This window comes from Ipomoea triloba, chromosome 12 (assembly GCF_003576645.1).
Source record: "Ipomoea triloba cultivar NCNSP0323 chromosome 12, ASM357664v1".
NCBI lineage: Eukaryota > Viridiplantae > Streptophyta > Magnoliopsida > Solanales > Convolvulaceae > Ipomoea > Ipomoea triloba.
The window spans coordinates 6,551,049-6,565,005 of record NC_044927.1 but is presented as its reverse complement, the minus strand read 5'-3'; the positions used below and the strand labels follow the sequence as shown (position 1 = coordinate 6,565,005).

At 42.4% G+C, this 13,957-nt stretch overlaps 3 protein-coding genes across 3 annotated transcripts in view; 2 read left to right on the top strand and 1 right to left on the bottom strand.

Annotated features, from left to right (window-relative positions):
• LOC115998965 (probable metal-nicotianamine transporter YSL6) overlaps positions 1-2,568 on the bottom strand; it is a 5,877-nt gene extending 3,309 nt beyond the window's left edge. The window contains exons 1-4 of the mRNA XM_031238646.1: positions 2,179-2,568; positions 959-1,131; positions 518-615; positions 266-403 (exon numbers count right to left, since the gene is read on the bottom strand). Of these exons, the coding sequence (XP_031094506.1) occupies positions 266-403; positions 518-615; positions 959-1,131; positions 2,179-2,530 (761 nt within the window). The 5' untranslated portion in view covers positions 2,531-2,568. The remainder of the gene's footprint in view (positions 1-265; positions 404-517; positions 616-958; positions 1,132-2,178) is intronic.
• Positions 2,453-3,979, top strand: LOC115998966. Its single transcript, XM_031238647.1, has 2 exons — positions 2,453-2,790; positions 3,524-3,979. Exons 1-2 carry the CDS (start codon positions 2,489-2,491, stop codon positions 3,759-3,761), a joined length of 540 nt encoding a protein of 179 aa, XP_031094507.1. The 5' UTR covers positions 2,453-2,488; the 3' UTR covers positions 3,762-3,979.
• Positions 3,980-9,145: 5,166 nt separating this feature from the next.
• LOC115998913 lies at positions 9,146-10,135 on the top strand. Its single transcript, XM_031238582.1, has one exon. It carries the CDS (start codon positions 9,146-9,148, stop codon positions 10,133-10,135), a length of 990 nt encoding a protein of 329 aa, XP_031094442.1.
• Positions 10,136-13,957: the final 3,822 nt, after the last annotated feature.

Here is a 13,957-nt window from a genome sequence, read left to right as displayed (position 1 = left end):
AAATTTAAAAAAAAAAAAAAAAAAAAAAAAGAGTGGGAAACCAAAACTAATAAATCACACAGGACAAGAAAAGGATTGTGTTTTTCTTTTCTTATCCACACACAGAGAGGAATGTTAAGCAAATGGCAGCATTTTTAACATGTGCATGAGGAATTGACAATATATGTGAGAAATAAATTTTTGGGCATTTTATAAGCACATTTAATAACTCTTATGAATTAAAACAATTAAAGTGATGGAGAAACAAAAGGATGCAGTAGTTTACGTATTCTCAAACAGCTTCAATCCAAGGGTAGGAAAATTGTCAAATCCACATGAATCACCAATACCACTAAAAAACCATTTGAAGCAGCTCCAGCAGAAGCTAATGCTCAAATATTTTCCTAGACAGCTTACTTGTTTCCTGTAAAATAATAATGAAATCATAAGATATTATTATGAAGTTACAAAAATATATTGAGAATATTTTCGTCTGCAAGGTAGCTGTAACTTATAGAAGTTAGGTAAGAGATCTTGCCTTGCAAGTTCAGCTCCACTAGTTGTGTGAAAGCTATTTATTAGCATTGCCGTGGCAGTACCACTGGGGTATGTTAGTTTATAATCCATAACCATGACCTGAAATTACAGAGTTGTGGAAATAAAAGAGGATGAAAAATGCAAAATCCCATACAAAGCCCCAGAATTTGTATTTTAGTATACTATAATTGCAGAAACATTTTTCAAAACAAATACCTCAGTCACCATAACAAGCCGATGCACTCAGACTTAGTTCTCTTACAATGCATATTAAATCAGAAGATAAATGCAAATGAAGAGAACTAAAGATAACCGAGCAGATGAAAATTATGTAGAAGTAATTATTAATCACCCAATACTCAGAAGCTGTAGTCATTAATTAAGATATTAGAACAATAAAATTTTGAATGTAAAGGCTATTGAACCATAGTGAAAGAGATACCTTGCGAAGTGGGACAAGGCTGAAAAGGCCAAGAAAACTGACAACAAATATGAAACCCATCATCCATAGCAACCCTGGATTCTTCACATCCTCTGCTCTATTGCCAGGGTAATCTGGCCCAATGAGCTGGTAAGTTTTCTCATCCATTGAAAGCAAATATGATCCAAATCCACCTGAAAATTATGAATGGAAATTAAACCTGGTAACAGAAATAACACAAGTATACAATGATACAATCAAGAGAACACGCAAAACAAGAAAGTTCTCATCTTTCTTTTGTGATAAGATGAAAGGATAGAAAATAAACTTTGTTGGTGACTTGGGAAACTGGGTGTGTGTATAACAGGAAAGTAAAGAAATGAATATTGACCATTTCCTTTTGAGTGATATACAAAATCCAGTGACAGCAGGATCCTTCCACTACACAGGCAGCAGAAAAAGAACAAGCACAGATCTAACAATATCACTGAACAAGCTAAAAAGATTAACCAAAACAAGTAAAGTGGTGTTTAGTTTTGTACCTTACTATCGGATTTAATACAAATTACCATGTTTGTTTACTTACCTCAAATACAACGAGGACTATAGTGATAAACATTTATTTATAAGTCATAACAAGACAAGAAAAGATAAACATTCCAATTATGCATTATTAATAGATTATGCTCATGTTTATTTTTCATTTATAAATGGAAAGAATGAAATATGACTTTTGAGAATTAATAGATTATCAGAATACATTTTAGGAAAATTAAAATTATTCGAACAATATTATTTTCTTCTTCTCCCAAAAGTTGAATCCAAATTCTCAAGGGCCCACACCCCGGCCTTAGGAAGCATTTGGGAGGATATAACTTAGTAGCTCAGCCGACAAGGCTGAATGTCACTAGGATCTGCACACTTTCAGTATAATCCCAATACTGGAATTGCCGAATTTCGAACATTAATCTCTTTTCCCAAGTGCTATCTACTAAACCAGCTAGCTAACCGTGTGGCAAGAATATTCTTTTCTCATAGGAATCCATGGTTACCAACTCCTGCTAAGGAATCTGATTCCCAAGTTCTAAATTTCTGGTAATCTTACAAAAAACAAAAAAAACAAAAAACAAACAAAAAAAAAAAAAAAACAAACAAAAAACAAAAAAAAAAAAAACAAACAAACAAACGCCCTAGAATAAAGCAGGATGTAAGGGGTGGAGAAGTCAAAGATATTTCCATACCGCTAAAAGCGAGGCCATAGCAAGCAACAACACAGGTCTGAATGACGGTATTCTCTTGTCTGGTAAACGGCTGAACCGAAAAGCCGAGCTTAGAGAGAAAGGCGGTCCAGCTCTTGACAAAGAAGAAGCCGAGCAAACCAGCGGCAACATTGAGGGAGGGGATGATCCCAACCGTGAGATTGAGCTTATGAGTGATTATACAGAAGAGAGTGCCAAGCACCGCGCTCACCACCAAACCCCTAACAGTAATCTGCTCCTTCCAATCTGGAATCGCATCCACCTCCGCCTCCACCTTGTTATCTTCTAGCAAATGCTCCGTTATCTCCGCATCCGCATTGATTACGGTTCCCATCCTTGTTGGTGGCAACTAGGAGGAGTCAGAGGTGGAGAGATCAGAAGATTGATCGTTAATGGTGGTGATGAAGATGAAGGGCCGGAGTTGAATAAAGAGAAGAGAAGAGATTGCTTGCTGGGTTGGTACTTTATCGGCGAAAATGATGGGCAACAAGAAGATAGGGGATGGATCAAGGATGGGCATTGGTCAGAAGAGAGAGAATCGTGGTTTCTACTATGTTTATGTAGCAAGACAAGTATCATTCATTCACGCGCCAGGTAATGAGAAAATATCTCTCAGCCTCTTCGGCTTTTGCAAGATATAGCAAGAGATAAAAGCTCAAATAAGCCGTCTAGCATTGATTTGTGTAATTAGATCTTTCAACTTTAAATTTTTTTTGTTTAGAATCTCAAATTTATAAAATAATAATAACAATAATGCAATTAGAATATTTTGTGATAAGATCCTTAGTCTCGCGCCCCTTACAAATAACCCTCTTCGTCATAAGATCTTGAAACAAACAATGATAAGGGAAGAATGTAACTGAACAGTTTAAAGCACGGGTAAGTTGGTTGACCGAAATCAAATTGAACGAGAACTTAGATTGGTGCAAGATAGATGTCAAGGGAAGTGTGGGGATTAGTGTAATGGGACCAGACCCAAGAACATGGGAGGTGGATCCATCTGCTAAGGTGACATGGGTACTATGTGGATGGAAAGAAATTGTGGAAAATAAATTAGAGTTACCTGTCATATGATCCGTGGTACTCGATTCTATAATCCATTTGGATGAGGATGAGAGAAAATATGTGGTCATGTTACCTGAGTCAGCAATTGTAGTGACCGAAGAGGATGGACATTTCAAAAAGTCTTGGTACTGAGAAAATTTGACAAACTAATCAGTAGAGACCATGACCGTCTTGGAAGAAGCCTCAGGTATAGATGCAACATTGGCAAATGAATTTCTCTGATCCCTCAACAACTTCCTACAATCATTTTTCATGTGCCCAGGTTTTTGGTAATAGTGACACACAATACCGGCGGAAGTGCGCCCTTGGGAATTTCCACTATTCCCACTGTGAGGATGCTTGGAAGTGTGCCCTTGGGAATTTCCACCGTTCCCGACGACCAACGAGAGCACTGTGAGGATGGGAACTTCAGGTATACTTGGTTGCGATTGCTCAGAACGAATCAGACGTGGGAATACATCAGTCAGAGTAGGGATCTCAGAGTTACTAAGAATTGTTGACCTAGTTGTGTCAAACTCAGAAGGGAGACCTGCCAAAAAACTCATAACAGCTAATTGTTCACGTTGCTTCTACTGCTCTTTAATGTCGGTAGTGAAAGGCTCATAAGCTTATTAAGGGCTTCATATGTTCTCTTAAATTCCATAAAATATGCAGTGAGAGACAAATTGTGTTTCTCGGCACGGTAAAAAGATGTACAAACTCATAAATGCGAGTGATATTCCTCTTCCCAGAGTACAAGTATTCCAAATAATCCATCAATTCTTTAACGGAGGTACAATGACTAATGAACCCAACAATACCCTCATCTATAGAATTACTGATTTGCAGGAACAGACGTGCATCATCCCGCACCCAAGTAGGCATCTTGTTAAGACAAAGTGTTAGTTAGGTGGTCTTTCTTATCCAAACTAGTGAGATAAAGCTTAAAGACTTGAGTCAATTCTAAGTAATTAGAATCATTAAGCTTATCGTCAGTGATTTTGGAAGTCACAGGAACCACATCAGTTACAACAACCGACTTATTCTCAGTCATTTCCACCAAAAACATATCGCGATCAGAAAACACAATAAAAAGGGAGCCTGAAGGCATACGAGAGAACCTGATTGCAGAACCGCAACAACCGAAGCGGCGCTGGTCCAAACCAAGTCCAGATCCGAGACTACTGGACTCGGGCGACCCTGGAGGTGTCGATCGGGAAACTTTCCGGTCGCCGGAGACACCACACATGTCGGTGCGTGACGGAGGTGGCGACGGTTGACGGAGCCGCATGAGGCCCACATGCTGGGCAGATCGACGTCGAACTTTGCAGCAAGGGTCGCCGGACGCCGACGAGTCTACCTAGATGGGTGATGACGACAACGGAGCGAGAAAAAAAAATCTTTATAAAAGCTCTGTTACCAAGCGTCCAAATATTCAAGATTCCATAATATGATTCTATAACACATCCATTTAAGATGATCGAGGACTATAAATTAAAAGAAAAAAGTAATGGCATTTTCATACTTATCATATTACATTTGATAATTCATTGGCCGGAATTCCAGGGAACTTATGATCTATAATAATGCACTCAAGACAAGAATATATACATATTTATCAACCAAATATTTAAATATAATTATTTATGTAATTTTATAATCCAACCAAAATATCATTCCCTTATATATTCATTTTCTATTCCATTTCTTCTGAAACATTAATCTTAATTCCTTTATTTCATTTTGTTGGAACCAAGCACTATGTAAGAGATTTAAAAGGCTTGGTCCTCTTAATGCCAACGTTCAAGGGGAAAACCAGTATGTTCCAAAAAATTATTCAATCAACCAAAGAAAATGTATAGTAGAAAAAAGTTCAACTTGTGATAATGACACTAAAAGCAGAGCTGAGGGCATTTTCTAGATTTAATTGTATATTTGTATCTCTGCAGAACTATTTCATTCAAAGCTTTGTGCCACAGAGAATTGTTGCTCGCCACAGCTTTATGTCACAATGCAAAAGTGGTAGCATAACTAGTCTTCTGGACTGAAGTATACAGGAACATGAGTATGACTTTATACATGTCAGGAAACTTATCAAATTCAAAAGAAAACCAAATGATAGACATCAGTCTCTAATATTAACTCCAAAATTCTTATATTTCAAAAGAAAAAAAAAAAACCAAAAATTCTATGGCAAGACCTAGTGCTTGTCCTCCTTGGGGAGGTCTTTCTTTGGTAACTCCTTCGGTTTTGCATTCTCCATTTCCCTGATGGAAGAATATGAAATTAAGTTAGTACAAGCTAAAGCACTGAAGCAAAAGTGCAGGATGCAAGCTATTTCAAAGAATTGAATACACTGATAGTAAAGATGTCCAAGATCAATACTGATTAGTTGCTGGAAATAAACAATTACTGTTTAACTATACAAACAATAAAATAGTGACTTGACAACAGCACATGATCAAGCCCCTTGTCATTAGTTTTACAAGCCCAAAAAATATATCCAACTTTCACTCCGCACAGATGCCACACTATAGTTATCACACTCAAGGAGTGAAGGATTTCAGTTCAATTTTAAGCTATTCTACACACATTGCATCCTGAAATGGTTTTCCACATTTCCTTTATAGTGTGCTAAATGTTGTCCACTCTCCTTAAATAAAGGCCACAAACAATTTTACTTTCCACATTACCCTTCTAATAAAAATCAGAAAGTCATTATCCACTTACTATGGGTAAAAGAGAAAAAGTAGATACTCATACTCGTCCTCTACTATTCTTATAAATTGTGTCTAAAGTAAATGGGATAATCAATTTGGGATGGAGGATGCCATTAGATTCTTGTTTGAAAATGCAATTCAACTACATAAATTTATAAAAAATAAGCATTTAATAAGGGTAACTCTGAATTACAAAATGGGTTGTGTGGAGTGCCATAAGGACCGTGTCTAAGGACTTGTGGATATTGATCAGCAGTTGTGTTAACACATTTGGGAGGTTATAGAAACCAAATACCATCTAGAGCTGAGTCAAAGGTTAGCTCTAGCAAGTCCAATGAGTGGATTGTGGAGGAAAGAAAGTAAACCAATTGTTTGTTGTGTTCTCAGACCACTCAATGAGGTTCTACTACAAGTCACTGCTGATATAAGCATTGAAGTAAATAAGTAATTGCAGAGTTCCAAATAGCTGGTGCAATCGGATTCTTAGCAATATATGGAATGTCCTTCTAGTTAATGTTGCACCTCAACAGTTAAAAATCCCTTTTATCTATTCTGATTTATGGGATCGCCTACACATTTAGCCCTAAATCATCTAGGAATTCAATGAAGAACAATAACAAGTTTTGAAAGGAACTCTCAAGTCTCAAATAAATATACCATTTCCCTTTATGCAGCTATTTTTTAAATCAAATACTCAGCAAGTAATACTCGTACAGTAAATAGCATAAATTCTAGTATCAATGTTTCGCCTAGTGGAGAACACGAGACTACAACTGCCATGAATGGAGTATTGAGTATTCAATCCCCAAATCATAAAAACACAATAATATGATCTTACACAAATAGCGAGAAATCGGTATGTACAACGAATCTAAAAGGGAATCAAGTTGGGAAACCAGGAAGACCAACGCTAAGAGATTGTAGAACAAAAAAAAAAACAAAACAAAACAAAACAAAACAAAATGTTTTCGGTAGGGAAGAAAGGTGAAAACGTACTTGGCGGCGGAGGCGGATTCTTGCTCAATCCAGTGGCGAATTTGGCGGACGTTGCGCCGGAATATTGTAGCCGATTGTTTCACATCGCTCCTCATCAACAGTATCACTGCGCTAACTCCTGCCACTGTGAGTATGAAGTTGGTTAGCGCCATTTTGGTGATATAAAGACTCTTCGACTTGCTACTACAAGGATTTGAATTCAATTTCTAGGGTTTATTTAGACAAAGGAAGGGGGAGGTTTGTTGAACGATGCGCAATAATCCCATATTTCCATATTCTATAGATGCCGAAGTATACACCGAATTAGTTGGCCCATGTCAGCGACATACGGCCCAAAGGGGTAAGCCCAATTTTTTAAAAAAGGGAATTGATTGGATAGTGGGCAAATTATTCCATAGACCATGGTCCACACAGCTGGACAAAAAATAAAAAGTACATTATTTTGTATTGAATATACATTATTTTTGTACTGAATTTGATATATTTGATAATATATCAAATAATGTACATTCAGTACAAAAATGATGTACTTGTTATTTTTGGTTCAAATGATTGTTGATAGTTTTGAAATATTATCTTATCTTACATACAAATTATATAAAAGCTGTTATAATAGGAATAAAAAAAATTGGTGTATTTGTTCTCAATGATGGTTTGTACATTAAATATTTTATTTGATAATATATATCAAATAATGTACCTTCAGTACAAAAATAATGTACTTTTTATTTTTGGTCCAAATGATTGTTGATAGTTTTGAAATATTATCTTATCTTACATACTGATGGGTAAATATGCACATGTATTAGTCGGTCCGTAAATCACCTGTCCGTCGGTCACCCAACCTGTCCGTCAACGGTCACCCAAACGGTCCGTCGACGGTCACCCGGTCCGTCGGGCCGCATGATCGGAAGCAACACTTCGAGCAAACCAATGCGCATTTTGCGGAGTGACTATTCAGCCCATGCAAATATGCCCTCCACTTGCATATCGACACCATGTGCATAGTAAATCCACTTTGTATAAATATAGGGGTCATTTCCCTCACTGGAGGAGGACTCATCAGTACTACACTAATACACTTGTGATTTGCTCATTCGTCTCTCTTGCTCTCTCCTTGTTACTGTTCGTCACCTGTAGAGCGATATAGCTTCTTACCGCTCAGTCGTCAACCGGTAGAGCGACCGATTAACCGGCCGAGCGGCATCCTTCACCACACGTAACACACGTATCCGTAGCGTAATCGTAGACCCGTTTACATTTACGCTATCATTGGCGCCGTCCGTGGGGATTGAACGAGTCACTCTGTTCTATCCCTTTATCTTTTCTTTCTTCACACTATTATCCATCTTAAAATGACGAATAGTAGGAAAAGTTTGAGCCAAACTCATGCGCGTAGGGGGAGCCCGACTCGGTTGGTCGGACCTCACCCTGACAATGTAATTGAAACACTCCCTGAAGATGATCTACGTCGCCAATTGGAACGATCCAGGAGCCTAATGAACGAGTTGACATCCAACCAGAGGCAAGATGCACGACCTACCCAACCGGTCAACCCGAATGCAGGCGGACATGCAAGGCAAACGAGCTTTCAAATTCCAGTGACATATGCCATGTTGCCCCCAACTGGCCAAATGCTGACTCCACCACCAGGTGCACTTGGGGGGAACCCGTTGCAAGGGACTCCACAACAAGGATTGACTCCGGTGTACCAACCGTGGCCGGGAACTCCCGGATACTATGTTGTATCACCCACTCCCCAAATGCTTGCAATTCCTCAAATCCCTGCCGTGGAACAACAGGCGCCCCGACCTTCCCAGAGGCAACAGTCGCACCCCCAACCTCAAGATCGTAACTTGGAGGAAGTCCAATCTACGGATCGCACACGGAGGTCCAATCGAGAGGGACGTCGGTATGACCCCATTCAACGTAGGAGCGCTTTTGATCGCATCCGGAATAGCGTTAGATCTCGGTTGGGGCCCCAAAATAACAATGAACACGCGAGACAAAGACCCCAAATGACTGTAGAGGAAAGCAGCACTGGGAGTGCACAACATGGGGACGCCCATTTAGCTGACAGAAGGGCCCGACCTGTCGGTCGGGTGAGTGATCGGCAGACCAATTGAGTAGGCGATCAACCGGTTAGGGAAGAGAGGCAACTCGATGAGGAGGATAGTCCCCGACTCCAAATGGCCAGGATGCAGGAAAGAATAGATCGTTTACAACAAGAGCTTCGCGAGAGAGTCGGCGCGGGAAAAGAACCATCATGCTCGCTGGTTGCCACCCCCTTTACGGACGACATCATGAGTGCCCACTATCCGCAGGACCTCCAAATCCCGCTGGCTCACACTTATTCCGGAAGGCACGACCCGCAAGAGCATGTCGACATGTACTATGGCAACATGTTGATGTTGGGAGTAAGCGATGCGGTCATTTGTAGAGCTTTCTTCGCTACCTTAGTCGGTAAGGCGGCCGAATGGTTCAAGGGTTTGGAGCAGGGGTCGATCAGAAATTTTGGTCAGTTGGCCGATAAGTTTGTAAAGCGTTTCGCTGCAAGTAAATCGAGAAAGAAATCTTACACTTGCCTGAACAAGGTAAACCAAGCTGTGGGAGAACCGTTGTCTACTTTCCTATTCAGATGGGAACGTGAGGTTGATGAGGTTGAACCGATGGAGGACCGGGTGGCAATCCAAGCTTTCCTTGCATCACTTTGTTCTGGGACGCTCTACTACGACCTCATAGTTAATCCCCCCCGAACTTATGAGGATGCCATCACCAGAGCCAAGCATCATGCAGATGCCACCGAAGCTAACATGGCAAAGAGACGCGATGAGCAGCCGGTCAATCGGGACAGAGGCCACGATCAAAGGAAAAATAAACCACCGTTCAGACACGTCAAACAATACAATCGACCAGAAGATGTACCACGTTTCACTCCGTTGAACAGACCCCTGGTGGAAGTCTTGCAGTTTGCCGAGCAATGCAATTTGATCCACCCACCGGAGCCGATACCCGAGGGGGAGGACAAGAGAAAGTATTGTGCTTTCCACAGAGTCAAGGGACACAATACTTCGGAGTGCATGGCCTTGCGCATGCTCATTGAACAACTCATTCAGAAGGGAGAGTTGAGGCAATTTGTGATGAAGGAGGATAGAAATCAAAGAAAAACGGAGNAATGATCCACTCGTCATCACGCTAGATGTCAACGGAACGGATGTCCAGCGGGTGCTGGTTGACACGGGGAGCTCGGTGAACATCTTATATTTTGATGTCTTTGCTCAATTGGGTCTGTCCACCGATAAGTTAACCCCCATTCGGACCCCGTTGTCGGGTTTCACCGGTGACTCCATAGAAGCAGAGGGAGTCATCAGCTTGAATGTGGAGTTGGGCAGCCAACCAAACATATTGAAGACTACCATGGACTTTGTGGTAGTCAAATTGAAGTGTGTTCACAACGCCATACTTGGGCGACCAGGTATCACTCGCGCAGCTGCTATTATATCCATGAACCACTTGTGCATGAAGTTTCATACACCCAATGGGGTTGGAGTGGTTCGAGGAGACCAACGTGCTGCTCGACAGTGCTACGTGCGAGCAGTCAAACAGTCGGACCGGGAGGAAGGCAGGATTCACACCATATCCCAGCAGGTAGATCGCGGAGAAGAGAGGGAAAAACCGCAACCTGCCTCAGAATTGGAAGAGATAGTACTTGACTCCGACCGACCAGAAAGGGTGGTTAAAATCGGTCGGGGACTCCCTGCAGACCTACGTGAGGACATCATCGGAGTGTTGCAGGAGTACAAAGACGTTTTTGCTTGGGGACCGGAAGACATGCCCGGGGTTGATCGGTCTGTCATTTGCCACCGCTTATCAATTCAACCAGGTTCGAAACCAGTCAAGCAAAAGAAAAGGCACCTGTCAAGCGAAAGGAGAGAATTCGTGAAAAAGGAGACCGCCACCCTCTTGTCGGTAGGGCACATCCGAGAGGTCCTCTACCCGGAGTGGTTAGCCAATGTAGTCCTCGCGCCTAAGCCGCCAACATGGAGAATGTGTGTTGACTACACTGATTTGAACAAAGCTTGCCCGAAGGATCCATATCCCCTACCAAATCCTGACCAGATGGTTGATGAAACGGCTGGGTGTGAGCTGTTGAGTTTCATGGACGCCTTCAAAGGATACCATCAAATCTTCATGAGCAAGGAAGATGAAGAGAAGACTGCTTTCATCACTCCGGACGGAGTGTTTTGCTACGTGGTAATGGCGTTTGGTTTGCGGAACTCTGGAGCCACATACCAACGGATGGTGAACAAATTGTTTAAAGGTTTGCTCGGATCAACTATGGAAGCATATGTGGATGACATGCTCATCAAGAGTCGATTAAAAGAAACTCATCCTACCGATCTTGCCCGGGCGTTCAAGGTGATGGAAACTTTCAACTTGCGTCTGAACCCAAGTAAGTGTACCTTTGCTGTTCAGACGGGAAAATTCTTGGGGTTCATGATGACGGGGCGGGGGATTGAGCCAAATCCCGAGAAGGTCAGAGCGATAATGGAGATGCAACCCCCCCGATCGGTCAAGGATGTTCAGCGACTGACTGGTCGACTAGCAGCGCTTAGCCGTTTCCTATCCAAGTCAGCCGAAAAGTCTCTGCCGTTCTTTCAGATTCTGAAAAAATCAAATGGCTTTGAGTGGACACCGGCTTGTCAATCGGCTTTTGAAAGTCTGAAGGTATACTTGAGCTCCGCACCAGTCCTCTCGAAGCCGGAGAAAGATGAGGTCTTATTCGTTTATTTGGCCGTGTCCGACCGAGCGGTCAGTTCCGTGCTTGTCCGCGAAGAAGCTAAGGGAATTCAGAAGCCGATTTACTACGTGAGCAAAGCTCTTCAAGGAGCAGAGCTGAGGTACACAAAATTTGAGAAGACCGCGTTGGCGCTCTGGGTGACGGCCAGAAGACTTGCAGCTTACTTCCAAGCTCACCCGATAGTAGTGTTAACCGATCAACCGTTGGGAACGATCCTCAGGAATCCAACATCATCAGGACGATTGATCAAATGGGCCATGATGCTCACCCAGTTCGCGATTGAGTATAAGCCCCGTCCTGCCATCAAGGGTCAAGCATTGGCTGACTTCATCGTCGAATGCACCGCACGCGATCCGGAACCTGACCGACCGACTGCCCTAGAAGAACCATGGTGGGACGTTTCTACTGATGGGTCGTCAAGTAAGAAGGGATGTGGGGGTGGAATTGTGCTCACATCACCCGAAGGCTTCAAGATTTATCAAGCCTTGATTTTCAAATTTCAACCTACCAACAACGAAGCAGAATACGAGGCACTCATAGGCGGGTTGCGACTGGCCAAGCAGATGAAGGCCGAACGGTTAAGGGCACGGTCAGACTCCCGGTTGATAATCGGACAGCTATCCAGCACGATCGATGCAAAGGAAGATCGAATGATACAGTACAAGGATATTGCGCTCGAATTGTTGCAACAATTCAAAAAATACGAGCTGATCCAAGTATCAAGGATGGAGAACACGGACGCTGACATGCTCTCCAAGTTGACTCAAGAAGCTCCTGAATACGTGTCCAAGATTGCACGTATTGAAGAAATTGGAGCGCCAAGCATTGATGTCATAGAAGTCAGACCGGTTGAGATAGGCGAGCCAGATTGGATGTACGACTTGAAGAATTACATCGCCAACGGCACTCTACCGGACGACTCTTCCCGGGCAAAGAAAGTTAAGTTAAGGGCACCACGTTTTCAATTGGTTGATGATAGGCTCTACAAAAGATCATATGGCGGACCGCTGCTCCGGTGCTTAACTAGCGACGAGGCGAAAGTAGTGATGGAAAAAGTTCATGAAGGGATCTGTTCTGCCCATCAAGGACCAAGAACACTCGCGCAAAAGATCATTCTGATGGGTTACTATTGGCCTTCGATCAACCTGGATTGCGAGCAGTACGTTCGACGATGCGCCACTTGTCAAGAATTTCATAAGTTACCCGGTCGACCGGCCACCTACTATCAACCGGTCAGCGAAGTAATACCTTTTGCAAGGTGGGGTGTGGATCTGATCGGAGCATTCCCGATGGCAGCCGGACGCAAAAAGTATGTGATAGTGGCGATCGACTACTTCACCAAGTGGGTGGAAGCAAAAGCGTTGGCAACCATCACTTCTCAACAGTGTCAAAAGTTTCTTTGGAAAAATGTGATTACTCGCTTCGGGGTACCTGTTCAATTGATCACAGACAACGGGACACAATTTGACAGCCGACCGTTTAAGAACTTCATGGCTCATTTGGGCATAAAGCATACTCGAGTGGCCGTAGCATACCCACAATCAAATGGTCAAGTGGAGAACACCAACCGGACGATCTTGGATGGATTGAAAAAGAAGTTGCAAACTGCAGGTCGAGGCTGGGTTGATGAGCTTTCATATGTTCTTTGGACATATCGGACCACCCCGCGTCGGGCAACGAATGAGACACCTTTCTCGCTGACATATGGATTCGAGGCAAGAGTCCCGATTGAAGCATGGCTCCCTACCACCCGGGAAAGAAATTACGATCCGGAAGTGAATGATGAGATGCAAGGTACGGAACTCAATTTCATAGACGAAAAAAGGGACATGGCAGCTCGAAGGTTAATAGAATATCAGAGGAATGCCAAAGTAGCCCATGACGGTCGAGTGAACCCACGATATTTCCAAGTAGGAGATCTGGTCCTACGGCGGAGGGAAGCTAGCAAGCCGACTGATCACGGAAAATTTGCCAAGAAGTGGGAAGGACCCTACAGGGTCTCTGCAATGGTTCAGCCAGGTACCTATAAGTTAGAGACTCTTTCTGGTCGATTAGTCGCCCGAGTGTGGAACTCTGAGCACCTTATTAAATTTCACAAGTAGTTTGGTTGTTGGAATGTAACTTGCATCTAGAATAATTAAGTCGCAGTGTTTTTGGAATTTTTTCACTGTAATCTTGCTTGGTGTAAGTAAAAAAAAAA